Raw genomic sequence first — 23185 nt, 5'->3', positions numbered from 1 at the left:
CCACCAAAATTTAAAATAATCTGTCATCCTTATCTTAGGAATAATAATCATTAATATTTTAAGACTGTATCAGGCTGGACATGGTGATGCATGTTTAATCCTTGTATTTACAAGACCAATGAAGGAAAATCATAAGTTCAAGATTGGCCTGGTCTACATAGTGAGTTCTAGATCAGCTTGACTACGTAATGAGACACCGTCTCAAAAATAATAGAAATAAATGTCTCTGCCTCATAGTTTGAGGTCCACAGTGGGTGCAGAATCCACCCTGTGGGACCAGGTCCTGGGCACCCACTGGCTGGTACCCACTCCTCCCTCTGCTGTACCCGCTTCTAAGGGTGTGTGTGTGTGAGTGTGTGTGTGTGTGTGTGTGTGTGTGTGTGTGTGTCTGTGTGACTGTGTGATAGCAGTTGCTGGCTCATGCCAATAATTCCAGCTTCTTGGGAGCCTGAGGCAGGAAGATCTCAATTCAGTCTTCCTGGTCTATGATAATGATTTCAAGGTTAGCATAAGCAACTTACTAAGAGCCTATCTGGGAGAACACAAGGGCCTGGGAATTCAGCTTAGTGCTCGAGCCCTCCCTTGGCATGCTCGAGGCTGTGAAGCCCTCCACTGGCATGCTCGAGGTTGTGGAGACCTCCAGCCCTTAAAAAAAGGCATATGCTTACTTCATATTGTGAAGGTTTTTCCGTTTCTGAAATGTAACTCTTCTGCATCTTTTATTTGTTTTCTGATTTGAGACAGCAGTGGGAACTGAACCCAGTGCCCTGAATATGCACTGAGATATACCCCAGACCCCTTCAGCAAGTATAATTTTTAATGGCTGTATAATATGTAATGTTAAATGTGCTGATGTTTTTTTTAAGCAATCCCTTTGTCTTGAAACTTCTTTGTACTTTTAGTGATTATAAACTCTATTACAGTGATTGTGGTCTGTTACCTTATTTTTTACTTTATGAAATTTTTATTTGTTTGTTTTGTATACGTGTGTGTGTGTATGTCCCTAGGGGATGGAACATGTGGAGGCCATGTTATCGGGAAGGGGTGTGTGCATGTCCTGCTAAGGTTCAAATCGAAAGCTCCACATTCAACAGACCGTGCTCTACCTGAGCTACACCCCAGCACTTTGTTTATTTATTCATTTGTAACCTTTTGTTTTGTTTTTTGGATCAAGGTCTAGCTTTGCATCCCTGGCTGTCCTTGGACTCCTTATGGAGCCCAGGCTGGCCTCTAACTCTCAGCAGCCCTTCTGCCTCAGCCTCCAGAGTGCTGGATTAATGGATACGTATCTCCATGCCTAGCCTTAATTTGTTTTAGAAGCACTTTTTTTCTCTGTCTCTCAGAGAACCAACTAAAATCCAATTCCATAATAAGACACATTTGGTTCTCAGAGCCTCTGCTTGTCCAGGCTCAGACTAAGTTGTCTCCTAACTTGGAGATGGGTATAGAAGTGCATCACTGAACTTGAGACTCCTAGACAAATTCTTACCCATGCCTGCCTACAAAAGCCCTTAAATTGTTTGACTTTCATTGTTCTACAAATTTGCATTTAATTTATCTTCCAGTTGATCATGTGGCTTTCAGAAAGGCTCACCTTGGAAGTAATTAAGACCTAGGTGCAGTCTTTCAGGGTTATAGTATATCCTGCTGAGGCCTCGTGCTCAGTAAGGGGTAAACACTGAGAAGTGTTTGCACAGCCAGCTTGTTGGGACAATGTATTCAGAGAGGATTCACTGAACATCTGTCCACATAAGACGTTCAGAGGAATGAAAAGGCACCTGCAGTGGGGAAGGACGGAGTGTGCAGACAGAAGAAGATGACTGGATAGGAGGCTTAACCTGGGGAGAAGAGGGTGCGGGAGAGTCCGGGTTTCTAGAGGAGTCTCTGAGAGCTCAGACCGAGTTGAATTGAAGCAGTTAAAATGCGTATTTATCAACATAGAAGTATCAAAGCTCAAAGGAAGGTCACATCTTTGGATGGGAATTAGAGGAGAGGGTCACTTCAGACTGGGTAAAGTTGGAACTTTCAGAGTGGCCCATCGAATGGCCTCACAAGTTCTGAGCTCACTTCTCGTCCACACGCCTAGATACTTGGGAAGTGCCGTTTGAGGAGATCTCGGAGCTGCAGTGGCTGGGTAGTGGAGCCCAGGGAGCTGTCTTCCTGGGAAAATTCCGGGCAGAGGAGGTGGCCATCAAGAAAGTAAGAGAACAAAATGAGACGGACATCAAGCACCTAAGGAAGCTGAAGCACCCCAACATCATCGCCTTCAAGTAGGTCAACAGCCGCTTTGTCGGGCTGTCTGCGTGTGTGTTCGTTGTTGGCTGGCATTGTCGGGCGGGGGCAGGTTTTAGAGTGCTTTTGTTTTGATTTTTAGAGAAATAGAGCTATTTTCTTCCTCCATTGTATTCACATAAGTTCCTGCTTCCGAAGATATTTCAAAAGCCCTTGATGTGCTTAGCGCAGTACTAGGGACTTTGGTAGGGTGCTAAAGTTCCATCAAACCCGAGTCGTGCCCTCCAGGAGCTCACCTTGCAGGGGAATGGACTGTTGATACAGTATGCGCAGGGGCCAGGGAGGGATTAAGGGAAGTCCTGTCACACACTCTACATCAGCCTCATAGATAGAATGGCACACTGGAATAATTTCTACCTCTGCATAGCTAACAGTAGTGAGCCGTGACACTCACGGTAATCCAAAACAACACCCTGAAACTCAGTTAAGGCAATTCTGGCATCAGAAGTGGTATAGCCAGTCTCTGTATGATATATATTTATGAGTTCCTTCTTAAATAGTAATGTATGAAGACGTACACCTCTGTACTGTAGCCTTGGGCTTTGCTTCATCCCTTTCCTGTGCAAACATGACTTTCTAAATCCAATCGTAGAGTACACTCATTTCACAGAGCAGTTGTGTTAAGTACGTGTGTGAAGCCAGGGTTTCTTAGACTCCTCTGTTCACAGACCTTTTTTGTTCAGATAAGCCAAGCATTTACTAATATCGAATCATAGAAAAATTCATTTATAACAGTTCTCCAGTGTACATATGGTTTTACCATTTATTAAACTCTAAGGAACCTCCATGCCAATCAGACGGATGTGCTGGTCTGTTCTACGCCAAGAGTTACAGCGTGGCTGGATAGTGCTGTAGTATATGTATCTCCAGTCTTTTCAGAGTTACCTGATACTTCATAGCTGTCCATGCAGAGAACACCACTGACACAAATCCATAATACAAAATGACAGAAGTGTGTTCAGGGCTGTCCCCAAAATCACTGGAGATCTTTCCATAATCCCAAGATAAAACTAATTTAATCCACTGTACATTTGATTTTTGGATTATTTTTACTCATCGGACATTCAGAAACCTGTTACCATTGCCAGATGATTTCTGACCCCTACATTTAGGTGTGTATCGCCACATGGGGTTACAGTCCACAGTTTCAGAGGGGTCCTAATTGAAGAGCCAGTCAAAGGTAAACTTGTGGAAATCACTGGAGCTGGAAGGCGACTGTGCTCACCACTGTACCACCAAAGTGCTGAGCTCAGCAGTGGTCACTGCTGCCTGAGCCACTCCCTTAGCTGGCTTTATGCCATCCGTCCCTTCAGCCTGGACAAGTGAAAGGACCTGACTTTTCAAAGGGGAGAATGAAGAACAGGAATTGTGGCCCAAGTGGAACAAAAGATGGGAAGTGACTTTTGGCCTGTTTGACTGTATTTTAGATTCCTGGGAGATAGTTTGGTATAACTAAAGAGGCTTCAGTAAACGTGGAGGACTTAGAACTCCTTCCTCAACCTAGGAGCAACTTCCCTAGCCGCCCTGAAGCCTCTTCCTCTGGGAAACTACTATCCTGAGGAAAGATGCCATGTGACCAGTCAGTCTTAACTGGACTCATATCCCCAAAGAAAGCAACAGTTAATTCTTGGGTAGTTTTGTGCGATGTGGTTTTGGTTCCTTCATGAGAACCCTTACGGCAGGGAAAGGTGGGAAGAGGTGGCTCCAGCTGGAGTGCAGAGGACAGCCACTGTCATGATTCTGTCATCGGCTGCCCTGACCAAAGTGACCACTGTGGCTGACTATAATTTTTCCAGAGCCAGTAAGTTTCGAGTTAATGGGAGTATAATTTCTGGCGGACAGACAAATGGAGACCACCTTGTCTCTTCCATTTCCTTCGCTGAAACACTTGTGCCTTCCGCATGCAATCTCAGGTAAAGAGAAGGTAGCTATTAGAAGCAGTTCTAAAGCGGTTATTTCTGGCTGCTAGGAGCCTGGTCACAGCAGAGGGCTTCTAGTTTGTCACAGTGAGAAGAACAGTTCACAAGATCTCTGTTAGACCATAGGACAGCTCTGTTTTCATGTTGAGATACAGATGTGTGTATGTGTATACTAGCCTGTTTTCATGTTGAGATACAGATGTGTGTGTGTGTGTCTATTAGCCTGTATTCATGTCAAGATACAAATGTGTGTATATATCTATTAGCCTGTATTCGTGTTGAGATACAGATGTGTGTGTGTGTGTGTGTGTGTCCATTAGCCTGTTTTCATGTCCTTACTATGTTTTCTTCAAAGGGGAGTTTGCACCCAGGCCCCGTGCTACTGCATCATCATGGAGTACTGTGCCCACGGACAGCTTTACGAAGTCTTGCGAGCTGGCAGAAAGATCACACCTCGGTTGCTCGTGGATTGGTCCACAGGAATTGCTAGTGGGATGAATTATCTCCATCTCCATAAAATCATACACCGTGACCTCAAGTCACCAAAGTGAGTTCTAGAGCCCATTGTTGGCTGTTCTGTTACTTGGAAATGAGGTTCTTATCAAACAAGGCCGAGGCTCTCAGACTTGTAACTTGATTTTAGTCACACAGTGGGTAGCTTCTCATCACCTATCTATATGGGGGATACGGCCAGGTACATAACTCAAGCCTCCCTTGTGTGGCTTTTGGATTGTGCAATTGTGCAGCGAACTTCATTACTATCTGAAGCAGCCAACTTTCATCACCTTAAAAAATTAATGCCAGGCTCCCCCCGTTTGAAAGCTTGGGTTGTTCTTTTCCTAGGTTTAAAACAAAATTAACTGCCCTTCAGAAGTGTTTAAAACACAACAGAATGAAAATGGCTGAATGAGACACGGTGGCAGGTTGGAAATACAGCTCAACAGTGGAGGGCTTGTTCCCGGGCCCCAGGGCGGGGCGGGAGGGGGCGAGGCATGTTCACAGATGCCTGCAGCAGGTTCTCTACAGTTACCTGAGGTGTGGTGCACATCTGCAGCCCAGCTCTCTGAGGCAGAGGCCAGAGAGTCAGGAGGCTAAAGCCAGAAAGAAGGAAGGAAGGAAGGAAGGAAGGAAGGAAGGAAGGAAGGAAGGAAGGAAGGAGAAAGAAAGAAAGAAAGAAAGAAAGAAAGAAAGAAAGAAAGAAAGAAAGAAAGAAAGAAAGAAAATCATGTCTTGTATGGAACCTGCTTGAACTTTGCTGATCAGAGCTCATCCTTGGCCTGGAGAGGACTCGACTTTCCCCTGAGCCTTGGAATGTGATGCCTACCTGATGTCATGGTCCCACATCTGCTATTTATAGAGAGACAGTGGGCCTGGAAGAGAGGGCGACTGGCAGAAGTCACGGTTAGCAAGTCGTGGGGGCTGAGCTGCCTGGCAGGTGCAGATGATGCTGTCTCTAGGGTGAGGGCCAAGAGCAGTGGGGGTTGTCAGCCGAACTCTGCAGTGTAGATGATGAAGCGTCAGTCACTGCCTGACTCAGGTCTCCTACTCAGAGAACTCTTAACTCAGCACTAATGACCGGGTTCTTGTCTTTATTTCTTTTCAAAGTGTTTTAGTGACTCACACAGATGCAGTCAAAATTTCAGATTTTGGTACATCCAAGGAGCTCAGTGACAAAAGCACCAAGATGTCCTTCGCGGGGACAGTCGCGTGGATGGCGCCTGAGGTGATCCGGAATGAGCCCGTCTCTGAGAAGGTTGACATATGGTGAGTGGTGCCCAGCCATCTCAAGGGCCCTGCCCACTCTCGCCTGGCTTCTGCCCTCCATTGTCTTCCCTGCCCTTCCCTTCTGGTTGATTCTGGTTTCAGATTCTCTAAGCTGTGCCCCAATGTGATATATGTCAGGAAGAATTAGGAGAGGAATTGGGGTGAAGATCCAGTAAGCAGTCAGTTCTGAGGCATCTCCACTGATTATGCTAAACTCTCTGGAAACTGGAAGTTTACTTTGAATAAGGGTGTGGTGTAGGAGACTTTATGAAATACATTGCATAAGCCTCACATTTTTTAGTAAAATATATTAAAATTTACTTGTTCTTGATAATATAAGTCCCAGCATACAGCCATGATGGCCTGAAACCTGCTGTGTACCCAGACTGTCCTTGAACTCATGATCCTCCCAGCTTAGCCTCTGAGTGCTGAGATTACGAGCTTACACCATCTACCCGGTCTTTAGTTACTTAAAGAGCTAAGGTCTGAGCTCGTCCCTCTAAGCTGCCTGTGTACGGCCCGCTGCAGGTCCTTTGGAGTGGTGCTCTGGGAGCTGCTGACAGGGGAGATCCCCTACAAAGATGTGGACTCTTCGGCCATCATTTGGGGTGTTGGGAGCAACAGCCTGCACCTCCCAGTTCCCTCCACTTGCCCAGATGGATTCAAAATCCTTATGAAACAGACATGGTAAGAAGTGGGTTTCTTCTGTTACCCTCTGTGTGAAAACTCCCCGAGAGAGCAGAGGCATTTCTGCAGGGTAGAAGGAACCACGTCTTGGTGGAGCAACAGGAGCTGTGGAATTTTAGGGCTGGATTTACCCATGAAATCAGGGCCGTGTCTCCCTGTAAAGAAGAGCCAGCCCGTACTCATGGAGTTGTGTGTGACTGACGAAACCTAACAGCCGAGAGCTCGGATTACTTCACTGTTCCTAGTGAATCACTGACCTAACTTCCCACGTTTTCAGTAGATACTTATCCTGGCCACAGTTTCCCTTTGCACAATAGTACATCTTAACTGCCTGAGACGTAGCAGTTCTAGGGATAAAATGTGTGTTTTCTAAAGCAGAGTGCAGCCCCGGCGCCCCCAGACACACCCTCTGAGACGCGCACGCTCTCTTTCTCTTAGGCAGAGTAAGCCTCGCAACCGGCCGTCCTTTCGGCAGACGCTCATGCATCTGGACATTGCCTCGGCAGATGTGCTTGCCACCCCGCAGGAGACTTACTTCAAATCTCAGGTAAGCCAGCGCTCTCCTGCCTCATGACTGGGCAGTCAGCCAAGGAGCACTCTAGCTGTGCAGCCATTAAATGACCCTATTTGTTGTGAGACGGTAATTGTGATGGTTGGTGAACGTGACTGTGAACTCGTGACGCTGTTTAAGGAGGAGAAAGAGGACATGAAAACTGCCTCGCCCTGCATTCGGATCACCACCTCTGCTGTTCCTCCTGAAGGCTTTGCTCACTTTGAAGCATAAGAGCTGAAGACAAGAAGCAGGAACTTAAGGACCAGACAGAGCCACAGCAGAATTAGGCCCTGGTAGTCCCCGATTAAAAAAGTAGTTTAACGTGTCTGTTAGCCTTCATTGTTCTAAAATTTTCCACAACTTACACTATGAAACAACGTCAGCATTTATTTAGCTCACCATTCCATAGGCAGTTTGAGCTAGGCAATTCTTTCAAGGCTTCGAGTTCACCTAGAGGCCTGGAAGCAAATCCCAGGTTAGCAGGAGGGTAGCTCCAGGCAGCCTCCTTACCAGATGTGCTGAGCATCTGGCTAGGGGCTAGAGTTCCTCTGTCCTCCATGTGGCCTCCTTACCAGATGTGCTGAGCATCTGGCTAGGGGCTAGAGTTCCTCTGTCCTCCAGGTGGTCTCCCTACCAGATGTGCTGAGCATCTAGCTAGGGGCTAGAGTTCCTCTGTCCTCCATGTGGCCTCCTTACCAGATGTGCTGAGCATCTGGCTAGGGGCTAGAGTTCCTCTGTCCTCCATGTGGCCTCCTTACCAGATGTGCTGAGCATCTGGCTAGGGGCTAGAGTTCCTCTGTCCTCCATGTGGCCTCCTTACCAGATGTGCTGAGCATCTAGCTAGGGGCTAGAGTTCCTCTGTCCTCCATGTGGCCTCCTTACCAGATGTGCTGAGCATCTGGCTAGGGGCTAGAGTTCCTCTGTCCTCCAAGTGGCCTCCTTACTAGATGTGCTGAGCATCTAGCTAGGGGCTAGAGTTCCTCTGTCCTCCATGTGGCCTTCTTAGCAGGTGTGCTGAGCATCTGGCTAGGGGCTAGAGTTCCTCTGTCCTCCATGTGGCCTCCTTAGCAGGTGTGCTGAGCATCTGGCTAGGGGCTAGAGTTCCTCTGTCCTCCAGGTGGCCTCCTTAGCAGGCGTGCTGAGCATCTGGCTAGGGGCTAGAGTTCCTCTGTCCTCCATGTGGCTGCTAATTCTTTCACAAGCCCACTCGGGCTTCCTCGCATTCCGTTTGTTTCCATGGTAACAAGTGGATCAAGAGAGCATGGCCCAGTACAGGTGATTGTCATGGTGCTTTGCATAACGCCTGTCACAGTGCCGCACTGGCTGCAGCAAGTCACAGGCCACCAGACTAGGCCACAACTCCTCCTAACCAGAGCATCTGCCAGAGCAGGTTGTAAGGGATGGAGCCAGAGAAGGGAAGGGCTGTGGCTCTTGGGTGGAAGTGCTGTAGGTGTCAGAAGGATGCGGCTCTGACCACTGTTACTGTGGATGGGGAGTGACTACAGACGAGGACACGTTCCCTTTCCCTACAGACCCAGGCGAGATCACAAAATAGTAATCCAGCTTTCTAAGGAAATGGGATTGTAGCCGGGCAGTGGTGGCACACGCCTTTAATCCCAGCACTCGGGAGACAGAGGCAGGCGGATCTCTGTGAGTTCAAGACCAGCCTGCTGTACAGAGTGAGTTCCAGGACAGGCTCCAAAGCTACAGAGAAACCCTGTCTCAAACAAACAAAAAAGTGATTGTCCTAAATTAGACCTTTGTGTGTACAAAATTATTTTCATCATGATGTTGGCAATACTCAGGATTGAACCTGGGCTTTCTTAAATGCTAGGCAATCACTCTACCACTGAGGTCCGCCTTAGATTTTGTTGATTGTGTTTTTTTAAAAAAATATTATTTATTTATTATGTATACAATATTCTGTCTGTGTGTATGTGTGCAGGCCAGAAGAGGGCACCAGACCTCATTACAGATGGTTGTGAGCCACCATGTGGTTGCTGGGAATTGAATTCAGAACCTTTGGAAGAGCAGGCAATGCTCTTAACCACTGAGCCATCTCTCCAGCCATGTTTTGTTTTTTATATATACAAGTCTTGCTAAGTTGCTCAGGCGGGCCTTGAACTCATTCCATAGCACAGAGAGACTGTGAATGTGGAATTCCTCCCATCTTAGCATCCTGAGTAGCTGGGATTGCAGACCTACACCACATGCCCAGCTTAGAATCGAACCATTAATAACACATTAGCGTATGTGAAACTTCACATTAGACATATGGCTTTTCTCATTTTTATTATTGTTATTAAGTTTCTAAAATGACTTTTATGAAGTGAACTCCATCTCTGCAGTGACTTCCAATATCATTTCAAAGATTTATTCTTAGGAGAGACATTTTATTACACACATTTATTGCCTAAAAATAGACTAAATTAAATGCATAAAATTTATGCTAACCTATAGGGAAAATTGATGTCTACACAATGAAAATTTTACAGATAAAAATCAGGGAAAATGTAATTTTCTTCTCCAAGTGAGACTTGGAGAAGCTCCCTCAGCCCTCAGATTGCAATCTAGATACTTCTAGGGGAGCCTGAGACGTCTTCCAAGGCGATCACAAGAAGGAAACTGTTTTCATGATAACATTAAGTTGTTACTGCTTTCAATCTTGTTCTCCCAGGAGTATATACAGACTGTTCTAGAAACTGTATGATGTGAGATATAACTCTGATGGCAAACAGAATGTTTCCTAACATCCTCATGTGTATAACTCACAGTTTTTAGTCTAGCCTAATATCAGTAGGTATCGCCCACATTAACAAATATCACATGGAATCTTCAATAATTTATAAGACAATAACGAGGTTCTAACACTAAAAATTTGAAAGACCCTGTCCCCAGTGGGCACAGATCTTACAGGAAAACATCTGATGAAAAGAGAATTGGGCACGAGGAAGAAGCAGAGAGTACAAGCAGGAAAGGAAGAAATCAGAGCATCGCCTTGAAGACAGCAGGATACTATCCTGAAAGGATTCCACCAAAAATCTCTCAGACCAACACACATTCTCAGCCAATCCCAGGATAGGAAATCCACAGACAGAAGTCAGCCGCCTTTCCAGTCATCAGCCACCAACTGCTGAAGAGAAACCAGAGAAAAACATCTCCTTGACAACGAAGAAAGCCCGAACAGAAGGCTGAAAGACATGGCAGTGGAGGCGCAGAAGGAAGGAGCTGAAGACTACAGACGGTGGGAAAGATCTCCTGCGCTCAAGGATTGGCAAAACCAATAACGTGAAAGTGTGCTGGCTAGTTTGTGTCAGCTTCATATGAAATGAGAGAACATCAGTTAAGAAGATGTCTCCATATGATCCAGCTATAGGGCATTTTCTTAATTAGTGATTGATGGGGAAGGGACCAGCCCATTGTGGGTGGCCCTGGGTTCTATAAGAAAACAGGTTGAGTAAGCCATAGGGGGCAAGCCTGTAAGCCGCTCCCCTCCATGGCTTCTTCATCAGTTTCTACGTCCAGGTTCCTGCCCTGCTTGAGTTCCTGTCTTGACTTCCTTCAGCGATGGACTACAGTGTAGAAGTGTAAGCCAAATAAACCCTCTCCTCCCCAATTGCTTTTGGTCATGGTATTTTATTAAGCAATCTAGCAGAATCTAAGGCAGTCCAGGTTGCTGCCCTGCTTGAGTTCCTGTCTTGACTTCCTTCAGCGATGGACTACAGTGTAGAAGTGTAAGCCAAATAAACCCTCTCCTCCCCAATTGCTTTTGGTCATGGTATTTTATTAAGCAATCTAGCAGAATCTAAGGCAGCTAGATTCCTGAAAGTGATCCATAAATTCAAGCCATTCCCCATCAAAACACCAATTGCATTGTCTACAAAACTAGAAAAAAAACAATCTTAAAAATCATAAGGAAGCACAGAAACCAGAAAGTCCGATGTGATCCTGAGCCTGGAGAGTAATGCTGGAAGTTCCCACTTCCTGATCTGGACCTGGCAGAGCCCTCGAACAAAACCAGCATGGTCTGCATCACAGCAGTCAAGGGAACCTCGAAGAGAACAGACAGCGCAGTCACCCATGCTCAGCAAAGGCCCGAAACATCCACTCAACAAAGACGACCTCTTCAAGAATCCGTGCTGGGAGCTTTGTTTGTCATAGCCAGAACCTGGAAACAACCTAAATGCCCCTCGACCGAAGAATGGATAAAAAAAATGTGATACATTTACACAATGGAGTACTACACAGAAGTAAAAACAATGACATCTTGAATTTTGCAGGCAAATGGATGGAGCTAGAAAACATTATTTTGAGTGAGGTAACCCAGACACAGAAAGACAATTATCACATGTACTCACTCATAAGTGGTTTTTAAACATAAAGCAAAGAAAGCGAGCCTACAAACCACATTCCCAGAGAACTTAGACAACAATGAGGACCCTAAGAGGGACTTACTTAGATCTCATCTACATGGGAAGTAAAAAGTAGAAAAGCACAAGACCTCCGGAGTAAATTGGGAGCATGGGGACGTTGGGAGATGGTTGAAGCGGGGAGGGGAGAGGCAGGGAGGGGAGCAAAGAAAAATGTAGAGCTCAATAAAAATCAATAATTAAAAAAAAAAAGAAACCGTGCTGGGGAGGCTAGGTGACCACACAGGGACAATAAAACTGCATCTCTTTCTCTTACACACAGCCTGCACAGAAAAGGATCAAAAGCCTAATGTTAAACCTAAACCTTGAGAAACCTAAAGAAAAACATAAGTCATCTACAGGTTCATTGTAATTACAAGCAAAATTCTAGTGACATTTTCTCAGGGCTAGGGGAAACATGCTAAAATTCATATGAATTATAAAGGAACATGTGTAGCAAAGCAATCCTAAGCAGAAAGAATGCTGCTGGGGGCACTGCGGTACCCGACCTCGGATCACAGCACAGACCGTAGTGATCTCAGACCACAGCACAGACCATAGTGATCTCAGACCACAGCACAGACCATAGTGATCAGCGCCTGCTGGGGCACTGCTGTACCTGACCACAGATCACAGCACAGACCATAGTGATCTCAGACCACAGCACAGACCATAGTGATCTCAGATCACACCACAGACCACAGCACAGACCATAGTGATCTCAGACCACAGCACAGACCATAGTGATCTCAGATCACACCACAGACCATAGTGATCAGCGCCTGCTGGGGCACTGCTGTACCTGACCACAGATCACAGCACAGACCATAGTGATCTCAGATCACACCACAGACCACAGCACAGACCATAGTGATCTCAGATCACACCACAGACCATAGTGCCTCCTGGCACTGGCACAGATGCAGACATGTAGACCAGTGGACTAGGGTCAGAAATAAACCACAGCTTTATCTTTGACAAATTCATACACACACTAGAGTGAGGGAAAATCTAGTCAACAGACGGTGCCGGCAAAGCTGATTCCATCTGTAGAAAAATGGAGTTGGATCCACATCTCTAAGCCTGCACAAAAATCAACTCAAAATGCATTAAAGACCTTACTTTAAAAGCTGAAGTGTGGAGACTGAAGAGAGGCTCAGCAGCTAAGAGTGCTTGCTGCTCTTCTAGAGGACCTGAGTTCACATCCCAGCATCTGTATCAAGTGGCTACAGCACAGCCGCCTGTAACTCCAGCTCCAGGGATTCTAGTGTCCTCTTCTGGCTGCTGTCATGGGCCTCTGCCACCTGTGCACATATTCACACACACGCACACACGCGCGCACACACACACACACACACATATTTTTGGTGAAACGAGAGCAAGTGCTCCGAGGAAATCTTCCAACTGTAGTCTATAGTTGCAAATAGCTTTGCCCCCCTTACTGGCAAACTATCTAGTATCACAACTTTGGAAAGCAACTTATAGTGGAAGCACTAAGTCAAAAGCTACTGAGACAGTCAATTTAACTATATATATATATGGAAAATGTCATAATCTGAGATTTTACTTCAAGAGCCTAGGCAAATGGCTCAGCAGTTAAGAGCACTGGCTGCTCCTCCAGAGGATCTGAGTTTAGTTTCCAGCCCCTACATGGCACCCTCATACAGACATACATGTAGACAGAACATCAGTACACATAAAATAAAACTAATTTTTTAAAAGGATTTTATTCAGTGCTCTCACGCCAGTGTTAACTTTTCTGAAAACCTCCCATGTGCAAAGCCCTGCCCAGAGCAGCTAAGGTCCTGCAGTCACTGCCCCAGTGGGCCAGCTCACTTCCATTACTGGGTCAAGAGTCAAAACGAAGTAACTGCTGGTCTCACCAAAGGTTCTTCTGGGGCTAGGACAGGAGAGAATAGGTCAGGGAGGAGAAGAGTATGTCGAGCATCTGCTTTAAGGTGCGCTGCCAGGGTAAATTACTACCCATGGGAGCTTGGTCAGCAGAACAGGTTATTCCCCAGTTCTGAGGCCAGGAAGTCCATGACAAGTCCAAACCCAGCAGATCCAGGACATGGGAAGAACATGAGTCCTGCTTCATGGGTGACACTCTGTGTTCCCAGCCTGCCTCCCAACCATACTCACACCGAAACAGATGCCCTCCTGACCTCCCGCCTCCCCAAAGCCCCACCCCATCCCTTTGCCTTGGGACTCTTGGGGTGTGAGAACAGCGTTCAGAGTACAGCAGTGTCTGTCCTGTTCATTAATTCCTCCACAGTCTCCTCCCAACACACAATGTCATTTCTCCCTCAGTAACCCCTAGTCTGCTTGTTGCAGTAATTTTTGCTAGTTGCAATAAATTTTCAACTGTTTATAAATTGATGTTTCCAGGTCTGAAATTGAGACCATCTCTGGCCAATAATGATGGAGTATTGATGAGCTGGCTAGAGAAGCGGTAGGAAGCTTGTGGGCCTTGACTCTAAGCCCTGCCCTGACCCCTACTTAAGGTGTCCCCGTGAAGGTCTAGGGAAGAATAGTAACACGGGTGCCCTGTGCACTGTTTGCTTGCAACCTGCTATTGTTTGCATGTTAGGAAGCTAAAAACTCTCAGCTTGAACTGGATTGTTATGTCTCCATGCTTCCTCTGATAAACTCTCAAGAATACTAAGATGGAGGCTGGTTGTATTTTGTCACTGCTCTGCTCCGTGGGGGAATAGCTGGGTGTCTCACACACATGTGGTTTTGCTCTTACTGTCTCAGTCTTCTACGTGACCTTGCTTCCTCTCACCTGCTGACACGCTGCCCTCAGTATCCACTGTCCAACATTGTTGGCTTCTAGTCGCAACTGTCAGAGTGCTGATACAGAGAGCATGGTGAGCTGGAATACTAATCTCTTTCCAAAATCTTGATCTCGGTTCTTCAGGATGGATGCTGAGAAATGGGATTGCCGTCACCAGGGACATTAGAGATGCCCGTCAGTGCTGATGTGGGGAGATTGGAGCCTGTCCCCACTGTTGGTGGGAGGGCAAGGGATAAGTGCTGCAAAAGGCAGCATGTGCCTTCTCCAGAATGAAAAGCTGAACTGCATGGCTCACGGTGCAGAGGTCTGTCTAGCATGTGTCTCAGGGCGAAGGAGCCATCCCAGGAGAATGCGCAGTGTTAGAAACACCCAGTTCTACTTACAGCAGAGTGCAGCTTCATGGCCACTCTTCTTCCCTCAGATTCTTTATCCCCAACTTCTGCGGCTGCAGGGTTTTCCTGTTACTGACCCGAATGTGACATTCAGCTTCTTCCTTGATTTTTTAAGTGATTTGAAGAAAAAAACAAAACAAACACCTCACCTATCAAAAGCCAAGTGGATGTTGGTAGATCCCTGAGTATTTGTGAAGTGAAAGCAGCCTTGGCCAGCCTGAATCATGTGTTAGACCCTCGCCCCTTGCCTCGGTGATCTCAGACTCCTCCGTTGTTTGCCCCTCTTCTCCCTCCCCCTTTCCCTCATCCTCCCCTTCAGCCTGTATTTCTGTGTGGTGTACTGCTCTGCAGAGCACTTTCTCTGGGGTATTCTGCACCATCCGTCCCTCTTTCTTCAGCAAAGCCAAGGTGGTAGCAGCTGTGTCTGCCTGTGAGCTGCAGTCGTCAGGGCTTTCTTTCTGCCTCCCTACTGCATACGCTACCTCCCAGAAGTGATTGCCTGCTGTGCCCTGTGCTGTTTCTGCTGCAGGAAAACTGCAAAAGAGACAGCACTGTGTTCAGGACAGAGTGTGGGGCTTGCACTTCCAGAGTGTGTTCAGGACAGAGTGTGGGGCTTGCACTTCCAGAGTGTGTTCAGGACAGAGTGTGGGGCTTGCACTTCCAGAGTGTGTTCAGGACAGAGTGTGGGGCTTGCACTTCCAGAGTGTGTTCAGGACAGAGTGTGGGGCTTGCACTTCCGGACTGGAGGCTGTTTCGTCCTTGATGAGCTAGTGCATCTTGAACATTTACCCTCAACAAGCTCCGGTAGAAAGTTTGGGGAAACATGGAGAGGCACAGGAGGAAATGTCTGTGACGTGCTGTCGTGGACGCATCGGGGATGGAGACTACAGTATTTTCAGAGTTCAACTTTCCTCCCGCAGGCTGAATGGAGAGAAGAAGTGAAGAAGCACTTTGAGAAAATCAAAAGTGAAGGGGCCTGTATCCACCGGCTAGACGAGGAGCTGATCCGCCGGCGCAGGGAGGAGCTCAGGTCAGCCCCCACTCCTCTCACTCCGAGTCCCAGTTCAGTCTCCCTGTCCTGGGGAACCTGAAAATACTGCCCTCAAAGCGGCAGGAGTACAAGGTGCTTCCTAAGGCAGGGAGGGTGCGTGGAGGGGGTGGGGCGCTGGCTAATGGATGCTGTTATAAATAGACAGAAAGAAGTTTTCCAATTCTGTGCATGCTGGGGTGGCAGCAGGTGACAATCTCGCTCACCTGCTTGCTTGAGTCAAGGTCTCACTCTGTGGTCCTTGCTGGATTGTAGATCAAGCTGGCCTAGAATCACGGAGACCTGCCTTCCTCAGCCTCCTGGGTATGGGGATTGTAGGCCTGCACCACCACCCTAACTTCAGTATTTTTTTTTTTAATTAAAGAAGCTAGAATAAAGGATTTGAAATGTTTCCAACATAAAGAAATGGTCATTGTTGAGGAAGAGTATAATAATAATTCCCCTGATTTTTTTCATTAATTCCATATTAAGTTATATATCTGTGTCTGTGTGAACACGAGTGCAGATGCCCACAGAAGCCAGGGGCTCAGATCCCTTGGAGCTAGAGTTGCAGGTAGTTGTGAGCCACCTGATATGGATGCCAGGAATTGAACTCGGGTCCTCCAGAAGAGCTGTGCATACACTTAACTGCTGAACCATCTCTCCTGCCCTGGTTACCCTAGTTTGAACACTATATGACAAATATATGTATCAAAATGTCACTGGGTACCACATAAATACGTACAACGTTTCCATCAGTTAAAAAGAATTAACATGTGAAAAAAGTTACCCCGTGAAAGACAGACAGTTCAGTGAGTAAAGATCTTGCCACAGGAGTTTGAGGACCTGAGTTTGAATTCCCAGAGCCACAGAAGTCGGGGTATGACAGCTATGATCCAGGAGCTCCTGGGGCAGGATAGGAGGCAATGCCAGGATGCTCCCCACGAGCTGTGGGCCAGCCAGCCTACACTGTACGGTGCAGAGGTCAACAGTGGCCTCCAGCACAGTTACCTGAGGGACAACTCTGAAGGGTGATCATGGACCTCCACACGCACACCATGGCATGTGCTCACCCACACACACAGCCACCTTCAACATGTGCACACCCACGCACACAGCCACCTTCAACATGTGTATACCCATACACACACTTTCTGCTCCTCTCACCTGTTTCCTCCTTTATGGTCCTCTGAGCACAAACCCTTATTAGAGCACTTCCATGGTTCTCAGTGCCTTTGGAGCCAGGAATTTACAGGCTCCGGTTCTGGCCTCAACATAATAAGCACAGTGTTCGGCAGTTAGGCCTCTGGAACAAAATGCCTTAGACTTAGCAGTTTATGAACAGAAGAAACACACTGCTTATGGTTCTGGGGGCGGAGCACCAGGGAATTCAGGAGCTGGTGAAGACCCATCCATCATATCATGGCACCCGCGTGTGTCCTCACACGGTGGAGAATCAAAAGGCTTCCTCTGCTACCCACTGCGGCTACCTCCAGGACCATCACCTTATGGGCGAAAGTTTACGTTTGAATCTGGGGGAAGCGCTGCAACCACACCAGCCCAGATAAGACCTGTGCCATGGATAGGCACGTGATCATGGAGTATGAGGACCTGAGTTGAATTAAAATCAATTGACTAATTAACTTTAAGTTATGCCCACTAATATGTGACTCTACTGTATTGTGCTAAGACTGTGCCGTGTGCACAAATGAAGACTATAAAGAGCGCACAGACGGTATTGTTACTTTGTCTGTGGCCCGTGTGGCTGGAGGGGCCCTTAGGATTAAACACACAGCCCAGATTTCCTATCCCCACTCCTTGTCTGAATCCTTGTGTTTAGAACCCCTGGGGCTGGTGCTTTGAAGTAAGCCACGTGCGTGCTTCATCAGAGCTGACTTCCGTTCTCCTCAGCCTTGCTCATCCTGTGTTTTCACTAACAGACATGCGCTGGATATTCGAGAGCACTATGAGCGAAAGCTCGAGCGGGCCAACAATCTGTACATGGAGCTGAGCGCCATCATGCTGCAGCTGGAGATGCGGGAGAAGGAGCTCCTGAAGTACGTATCCCACCGGTCCCAGCCGGTTCCAGCCCTCGCTGCTCTGAGTCTGAGTCTGCTGTGGTGACCATGAGGATATTTTAGTTGTTCCATCAGCATTCCTTAGGGACTTTCTGTCCTCAGTCCCTACTAGGGTGAGGCACACAAGTTAGCAGAGCCGCTGCAGGTCTGAAATGGGACCACATACTGGACTAGCGTGTGTGCGTCACTCTGCCACACGGTTCAGCATGCATGTGCCTCTGCCACACGGTTCAGCATGCATGTGCCTCTCCCACACGGTTCAGCATGCATGTGCCTCTCCCACACGGTTCAGCATGCGTGTGTCTCTGCCGCACGGTTCAGCATGCATGTGCCTCTCCCACACGGTTCAGCATGCATGTGCCTCTCCCACATGGTTCAGCATGCGTGTGCCTCTGCCACACGGTTCAGCATGCATGTGCCTCTCCCACACGGTTCAGCATGCATGTGCCTCTGCCACACGGTTCAGCATGCGTGTGTCACTCTGCTGCACGGTTCAGCATGCATGTGCCTCTGCCACACAGTTCAGCATGCATGTGCCTCTACCACACGGTTCAGCATGCATGTGCCTCTCCCACACGGTTCAGCATGTGTGTGTCACTCTGCTGCACGGTTCAGCATGCATGTGCCTCTACCACACGGTTCAGCATGCATGTGCCTCTCCCACACGGTTCAGCATGTGTGTGTCACTCTGCTGCACGGTTCAGCATGCATGTGCCTCTGTCACACAGTTCAGCATGCATGTGCCTCTGCCACACAGTTCAGCATGCATGTGCCTCTACCACACGGTTCAGCATGTGTATGTCTCTGCCACACGGTTCAGCATGCGTGTATCACTCTGCTGCACGGTTCAGCATGCATGTGCCTCTACCACACGGTTCAGCATGTGTATGTCTCTGCCACACGGTTCAGCATGCGTGTGTCTCTCTGCCACACGGTTCAGCTGTGTGTGTCTCTCTGTTGCACGGTTCAGCATATGTATGTCTCTGTCATGTATGTCTCTGTCGCACGGTTCAGCTGTGTGTGTCTCTCTGTTGCACGGTTCAGCATATGTATGTCTCTGTCATGTATGTCTCTGTCGCACGGTTCAGCTGTGTGTGTCACTGCCTCATGGTTCCTCTTCTGTAGGTAGGGAATTAGGAGGGTGTCTTCTGGTTCCATGGTCACCACCTTAGATTATCTCTGTCCTGACATTCTGTCTACCATAACTCAAGAGTGGCTTTGTCCTTCGTCCCACAGGCGAGAGCAGGCAGTGGAAAAGAAGTATCCTGGGACCTACAAGCGGCACCCTGTCCGTCCAATAATCCACCCAAATGCCATGGAGAAGCTCATGAAAAGGAAGGGTGTGCCGCACAAGGCTGGAGGGCAGACTAAGCGGTGAGACAACTGTATCTGTGTATCTGACGTTTAGATAAACGGGGTGTGGGGGGGAACAGGAAAAGGGCAGTCTCAGATGTCTAGATGTGGCCTTTCTGGGGCTTTCTAGCAGCTCATGGGTCAGGTAAAGCCAAGCAGGAAGATGAGAGAGCATGGCACAGACCCCAGAAGTCTCACTTTACCACCTGAGGCCCTCTGTCTTAGTACCAAACACAGGACAAGGACGTGTACAGCAGGGACAATCGGATCCGGTTGAAACTGCAGCCCTGTTTTATAGGTGTATGACTTGAGCCATGTCACTTGGCTTCTTTCAACTCTAGTATCCTCATGGGTAAATGGTAGCGTTATGGGATTTCTTTCTATTTCTCTCTTTGTTGTTGTTGTTGTTGTTTGTTTTTTGTGGGTTTTTTTTTTGAGACAGGGTTTCTCTGTGTAGCTTTAGAGCCTGTCCTGGAACTCTCTCTATAAACCAGGCTGGCCTCGAACTCACAGAGATTCACCTGCCTCTGCCTCCTGAATGCAGGGATTAAAGGCGTGAGACACCACCGCCTGAGATTTCTTTTTATTCTTATAACCCTAGAAACAGAACTGAGCTAATTGTAATTCTTGATTTTTGACACAGTGATCAATATATTTACTTAGTTCTTAATAATATATATGTCACCACCAATAATAAACAGGGCATTGATATTACGAATACCGAGCCAAGAGGTTCCCTGTACTCTACCTTTACATGAAACTTTTATGACTTTTGTTTTATTTGGTTTTGTTAGTTTGTTTGTTGGGCAGTTGCCCAGACTGGCCTCAAACTCAGTGTCCTCCCGCCTCAATCTCTTAAGTAGCCAGGGTAACAAACAAGCATGTGCCTTCGCACCCCACTGCGAAGGTTGATTAGTGTGAAATCACCTATCGGGCATTGGTGCCCAAAAGCACGGCTTAATTTTTAGGACACCAATCTTTCCCAGTTATTGTTATGTTTTGATTTTTCAAGATAGGGTTTTGGCCTTCTCAGTGCTGGGACTAAAGGTGTGCGCCACCATGCCCAGCTTCTTTCCCTTTTCATAGCACTTGCTTTATGTTGATTTAATCTCAGTAATAGAGAGTGGAGCTACATCTCTGTGTAGAGTGTGTGTTTAGCTGCAGGGGGGCCCAAATTCAATGCTTAGCACCTTCAAAACATCTCAGGATACTTCTTCACTCCTTTCTGGAATCACCAAATGCTATGGAGCCTTATCATTCTCACTCGGCAGAGAACTGGGTCCCTCCCAGTCAGGCTACTATAAAGGAGAGAATGTCCTGGCTTGTGAGATTCAAGCCAAATGCCGTAAGAATACAGGATGGAGAAACACAAGCCAAGAATGTAATTTATCTTTTAAATTTTTATTAACTTAGAAGTAGCAAGTTTTTATGGCATCTTCATACACACTTAGCTTTGGTTGACCCTCCATGTCTTCTCTCTCCTCTTCCCTACCTCCCATCTCTATGCTCCCCATCCCTGCTTGAGCCCTTCTCCCCCTAGTATTCTCCCTCCACACCCACATTAGGTGGATTCTGTAGCCCTCCCACTGGCCCCTTTCTGGTCTCCTGACCACACAGGCTCACTCACATAAGTGCACGTATCTACACTTGGAGCTGGGATCCACATATGACAGACAACATGGGGAATTTGTCTTTCTGAGCCAGGGTTAACTCACTTAATATAACATTTTTCAGATCCATCCATTTCCCTGGATTTTTCATAATTTCATTTATCTTTGCAGCTGAATAAAATTCCATTGTGCATATAATCCTCATTTCCACCATCCTCTCTTCCGTTGACATATATGTAGTCTGCTTTCATTTCCTATATGTTGTGAGTCAAGCTGCAATAAATGCGTGTGCCTGTCTCTCTGGAGCAGGGCACGCAGTCCTTCGGGTGCATTCACAGGAGGGGAGAAACTAGGTCAGATGGTGATTCTAGTTCTAGCTTTTGGAGGAGCCTCTTGATTTCCATAGTGTGGACATCAGTGTGTGTAAAAGTGCATGCCTCCCCCCAAGCGTGCCTACGTTCCTTCCTCCATATCCGTGCCAGCATTTGTTGTCATTTGTTTTCTGGGTGACAGTCACTAACTGAGGTGAGAAGGAATTTCAGAGTAGTTTTAGTTTGCATTTCCTTGGTGGTTAAGGGTGTGAGCCACTGTTTTATTCAGTGTGTGTGTGTGTGCGCGTGCGCATAGGTAAGCACATGTACAGGTGCACATGTATGTATGGTGTGTGTATGTGTGAGCATGCGCATAGGTAAGCACATGTACAGGTGCACATGTATATATGGTGTGTGTATGTGTGTGCACGCGCATAGGAGAGCACATGTACAGGTGCACATGTATGTATGTACATATGGAAAGAGATCATTCTTGGCTGTTGTTCCTCAGATGACATCCACATTGTTCTTTTGAGACAGGGTCTCACACGGCCTAGAGTTCACTAAGGAGGCTAGGCTGTCTGATCAGTGGATCCCAGGAATCTACCTATCTCTGCCTCCCCCTCCCCAGACTCAGCCTTATCCCCAAGTTGGGATTACAAGACCATGCCACTACACCTGGCTTCTTTTTAAACATGGGTGCTGGAGATCAAACTTATTTCCTCGAGCTTATGTGACAACTCTGATGGAGGTAATTCTTCAGATAAAAGTCCCTCTTGGGATGATGTGTCAAACTGACAACCACAATCCGCCATCACACATTTTGGTAGCCCCTCCTGGCCTGTTTTCCATAGGCTTCAGGAAGGGCATAGAAGTCCATCTAAAAGAGAAGCCCGAGGTGGGAGAGAGCTGTGCCCTGGAGTAAAAGCTATCGGGGTCAAAGAATCAGTTCCTCTTTGTGATGACAAGCCAAGCCCTGTGATAATGAATGCAGCTATGGTAACAGTGAGAGCACATTACATATTGTGACTGACGTGGTAGAGCAAGGTCACTCTGGGGACACTTCTCCTCAAGTCTCCTTTGGATGCCACCACAGCTTGTTACCAGCCCTGTAGGACTCCCTTGTTGCAGTAGAAGCCCTTGAACCCCTTCCATGCAGGTCCTCCCCACCGCTCAGGCTGACCAGCAGGAGCGTCTGCTGCAGTGCTCTGGGACTTGCACAGTGGTGTCTCAGATGTTGCGACTGAGTTGGGAGGGGCTAGGGCAGTGTGCAGAGGGGGCTGCTGCCTGCCCTCTTCCAAGCCACCACATCTGAGCGCCTCGTGATTAGCTGAGAGAGGGCTTCTGCTGTTTCAGAAAGGAATGTGTGGACCTCCCAGCTCTAAAACCTCCTGCTGGTTTGTGTCCTATCTGGTCCTAAAGAGGAGTGCTGCTGTCTGGCAAGAAGGAAGAGGTCCCGAGTCCATCCATCAGCTCAGAAACCACCTGTTTACATGTGGGCTGAGGTTTCCTCCTGCGTGTAACCTTCACAACTGGTCCCAGAGGCACAGGAACAAGGAGGCCTCCTCCCATTAGGATGGAAGTAGAATGTTAGGTTGGGGGTAGCCCAGTTGGTCGAGTGCTCCCATAACACGCACAAAGCCCCGGAGTCAGTTCCCAGTGTGGTATGAACAGGCACAGTGATGTGTGCCTTCAATTGCATCACTGAGGAGAAGACGCAGGAGCTCAAGGTGATCCTTAACAAAGTTCAAGGCCAGCTTGGGCTAGGGAGCCTGTCTCGTAGAGGGAGTAAACAGTAGAGATCCACTGTGCTTCTCACTGACCCTTTCTTGCTGCCTTTGCCTAACCCCCTGGGCCTTCTCCCTCCCAGACCCCTCCTTCCTGTCTGCCTTTAGGATTTATTGAGTGCATGCTGTATACAAGGATGGCTCGTTCCAGTAGACCCTGTCTAGACCAAACTCCTTAAACTGTTTAGCTCTTGCCAATGAACCTG

The 23185-nt window shown here is 47.5% G+C and overlaps 1 protein-coding gene across 3 annotated transcripts in view; it reads left to right on the top strand.

The window, feature by feature from the left end:
- Map3k13 (mitogen-activated protein kinase kinase kinase 13) overlaps positions 1-23185 on the top strand; it is a 142842-nt gene that overhangs the window by 112059 nt on the left and 7598 nt on the right. For all 3 annotated transcript variants that reach the window (XM_075968080.1, XM_075968087.1, XM_075968072.1), the window contains exons 3-10: positions 2087-2270; positions 4567-4758; positions 5817-5975; positions 6504-6662; positions 7101-7209; positions 15734-15843; positions 17781-17897; positions 19155-19292. In XM_075968080.1, the coding sequence (XP_075824195.1) occupies positions 2087-2270; positions 4567-4758; positions 5817-5975; positions 6504-6662; positions 7101-7209; positions 15734-15843; positions 17781-17897; positions 19155-19292 (1168 nt within the window). The remainder of the gene's footprint in view (positions 1-2086; positions 2271-4566; positions 4759-5816; positions 5976-6503; positions 6663-7100; positions 7210-15733; positions 15844-17780; positions 17898-19154; positions 19293-23185) is intronic.

This window comes from Microtus pennsylvanicus, chromosome 1 (assembly GCF_037038515.1).
Source record: "Microtus pennsylvanicus isolate mMicPen1 chromosome 1, mMicPen1.hap1, whole genome shotgun sequence".
NCBI lineage: Eukaryota > Metazoa > Chordata > Mammalia > Rodentia > Cricetidae > Microtus > Microtus pennsylvanicus.
This window is presented reverse-complemented; position numbering and strand designations above follow the sequence as displayed.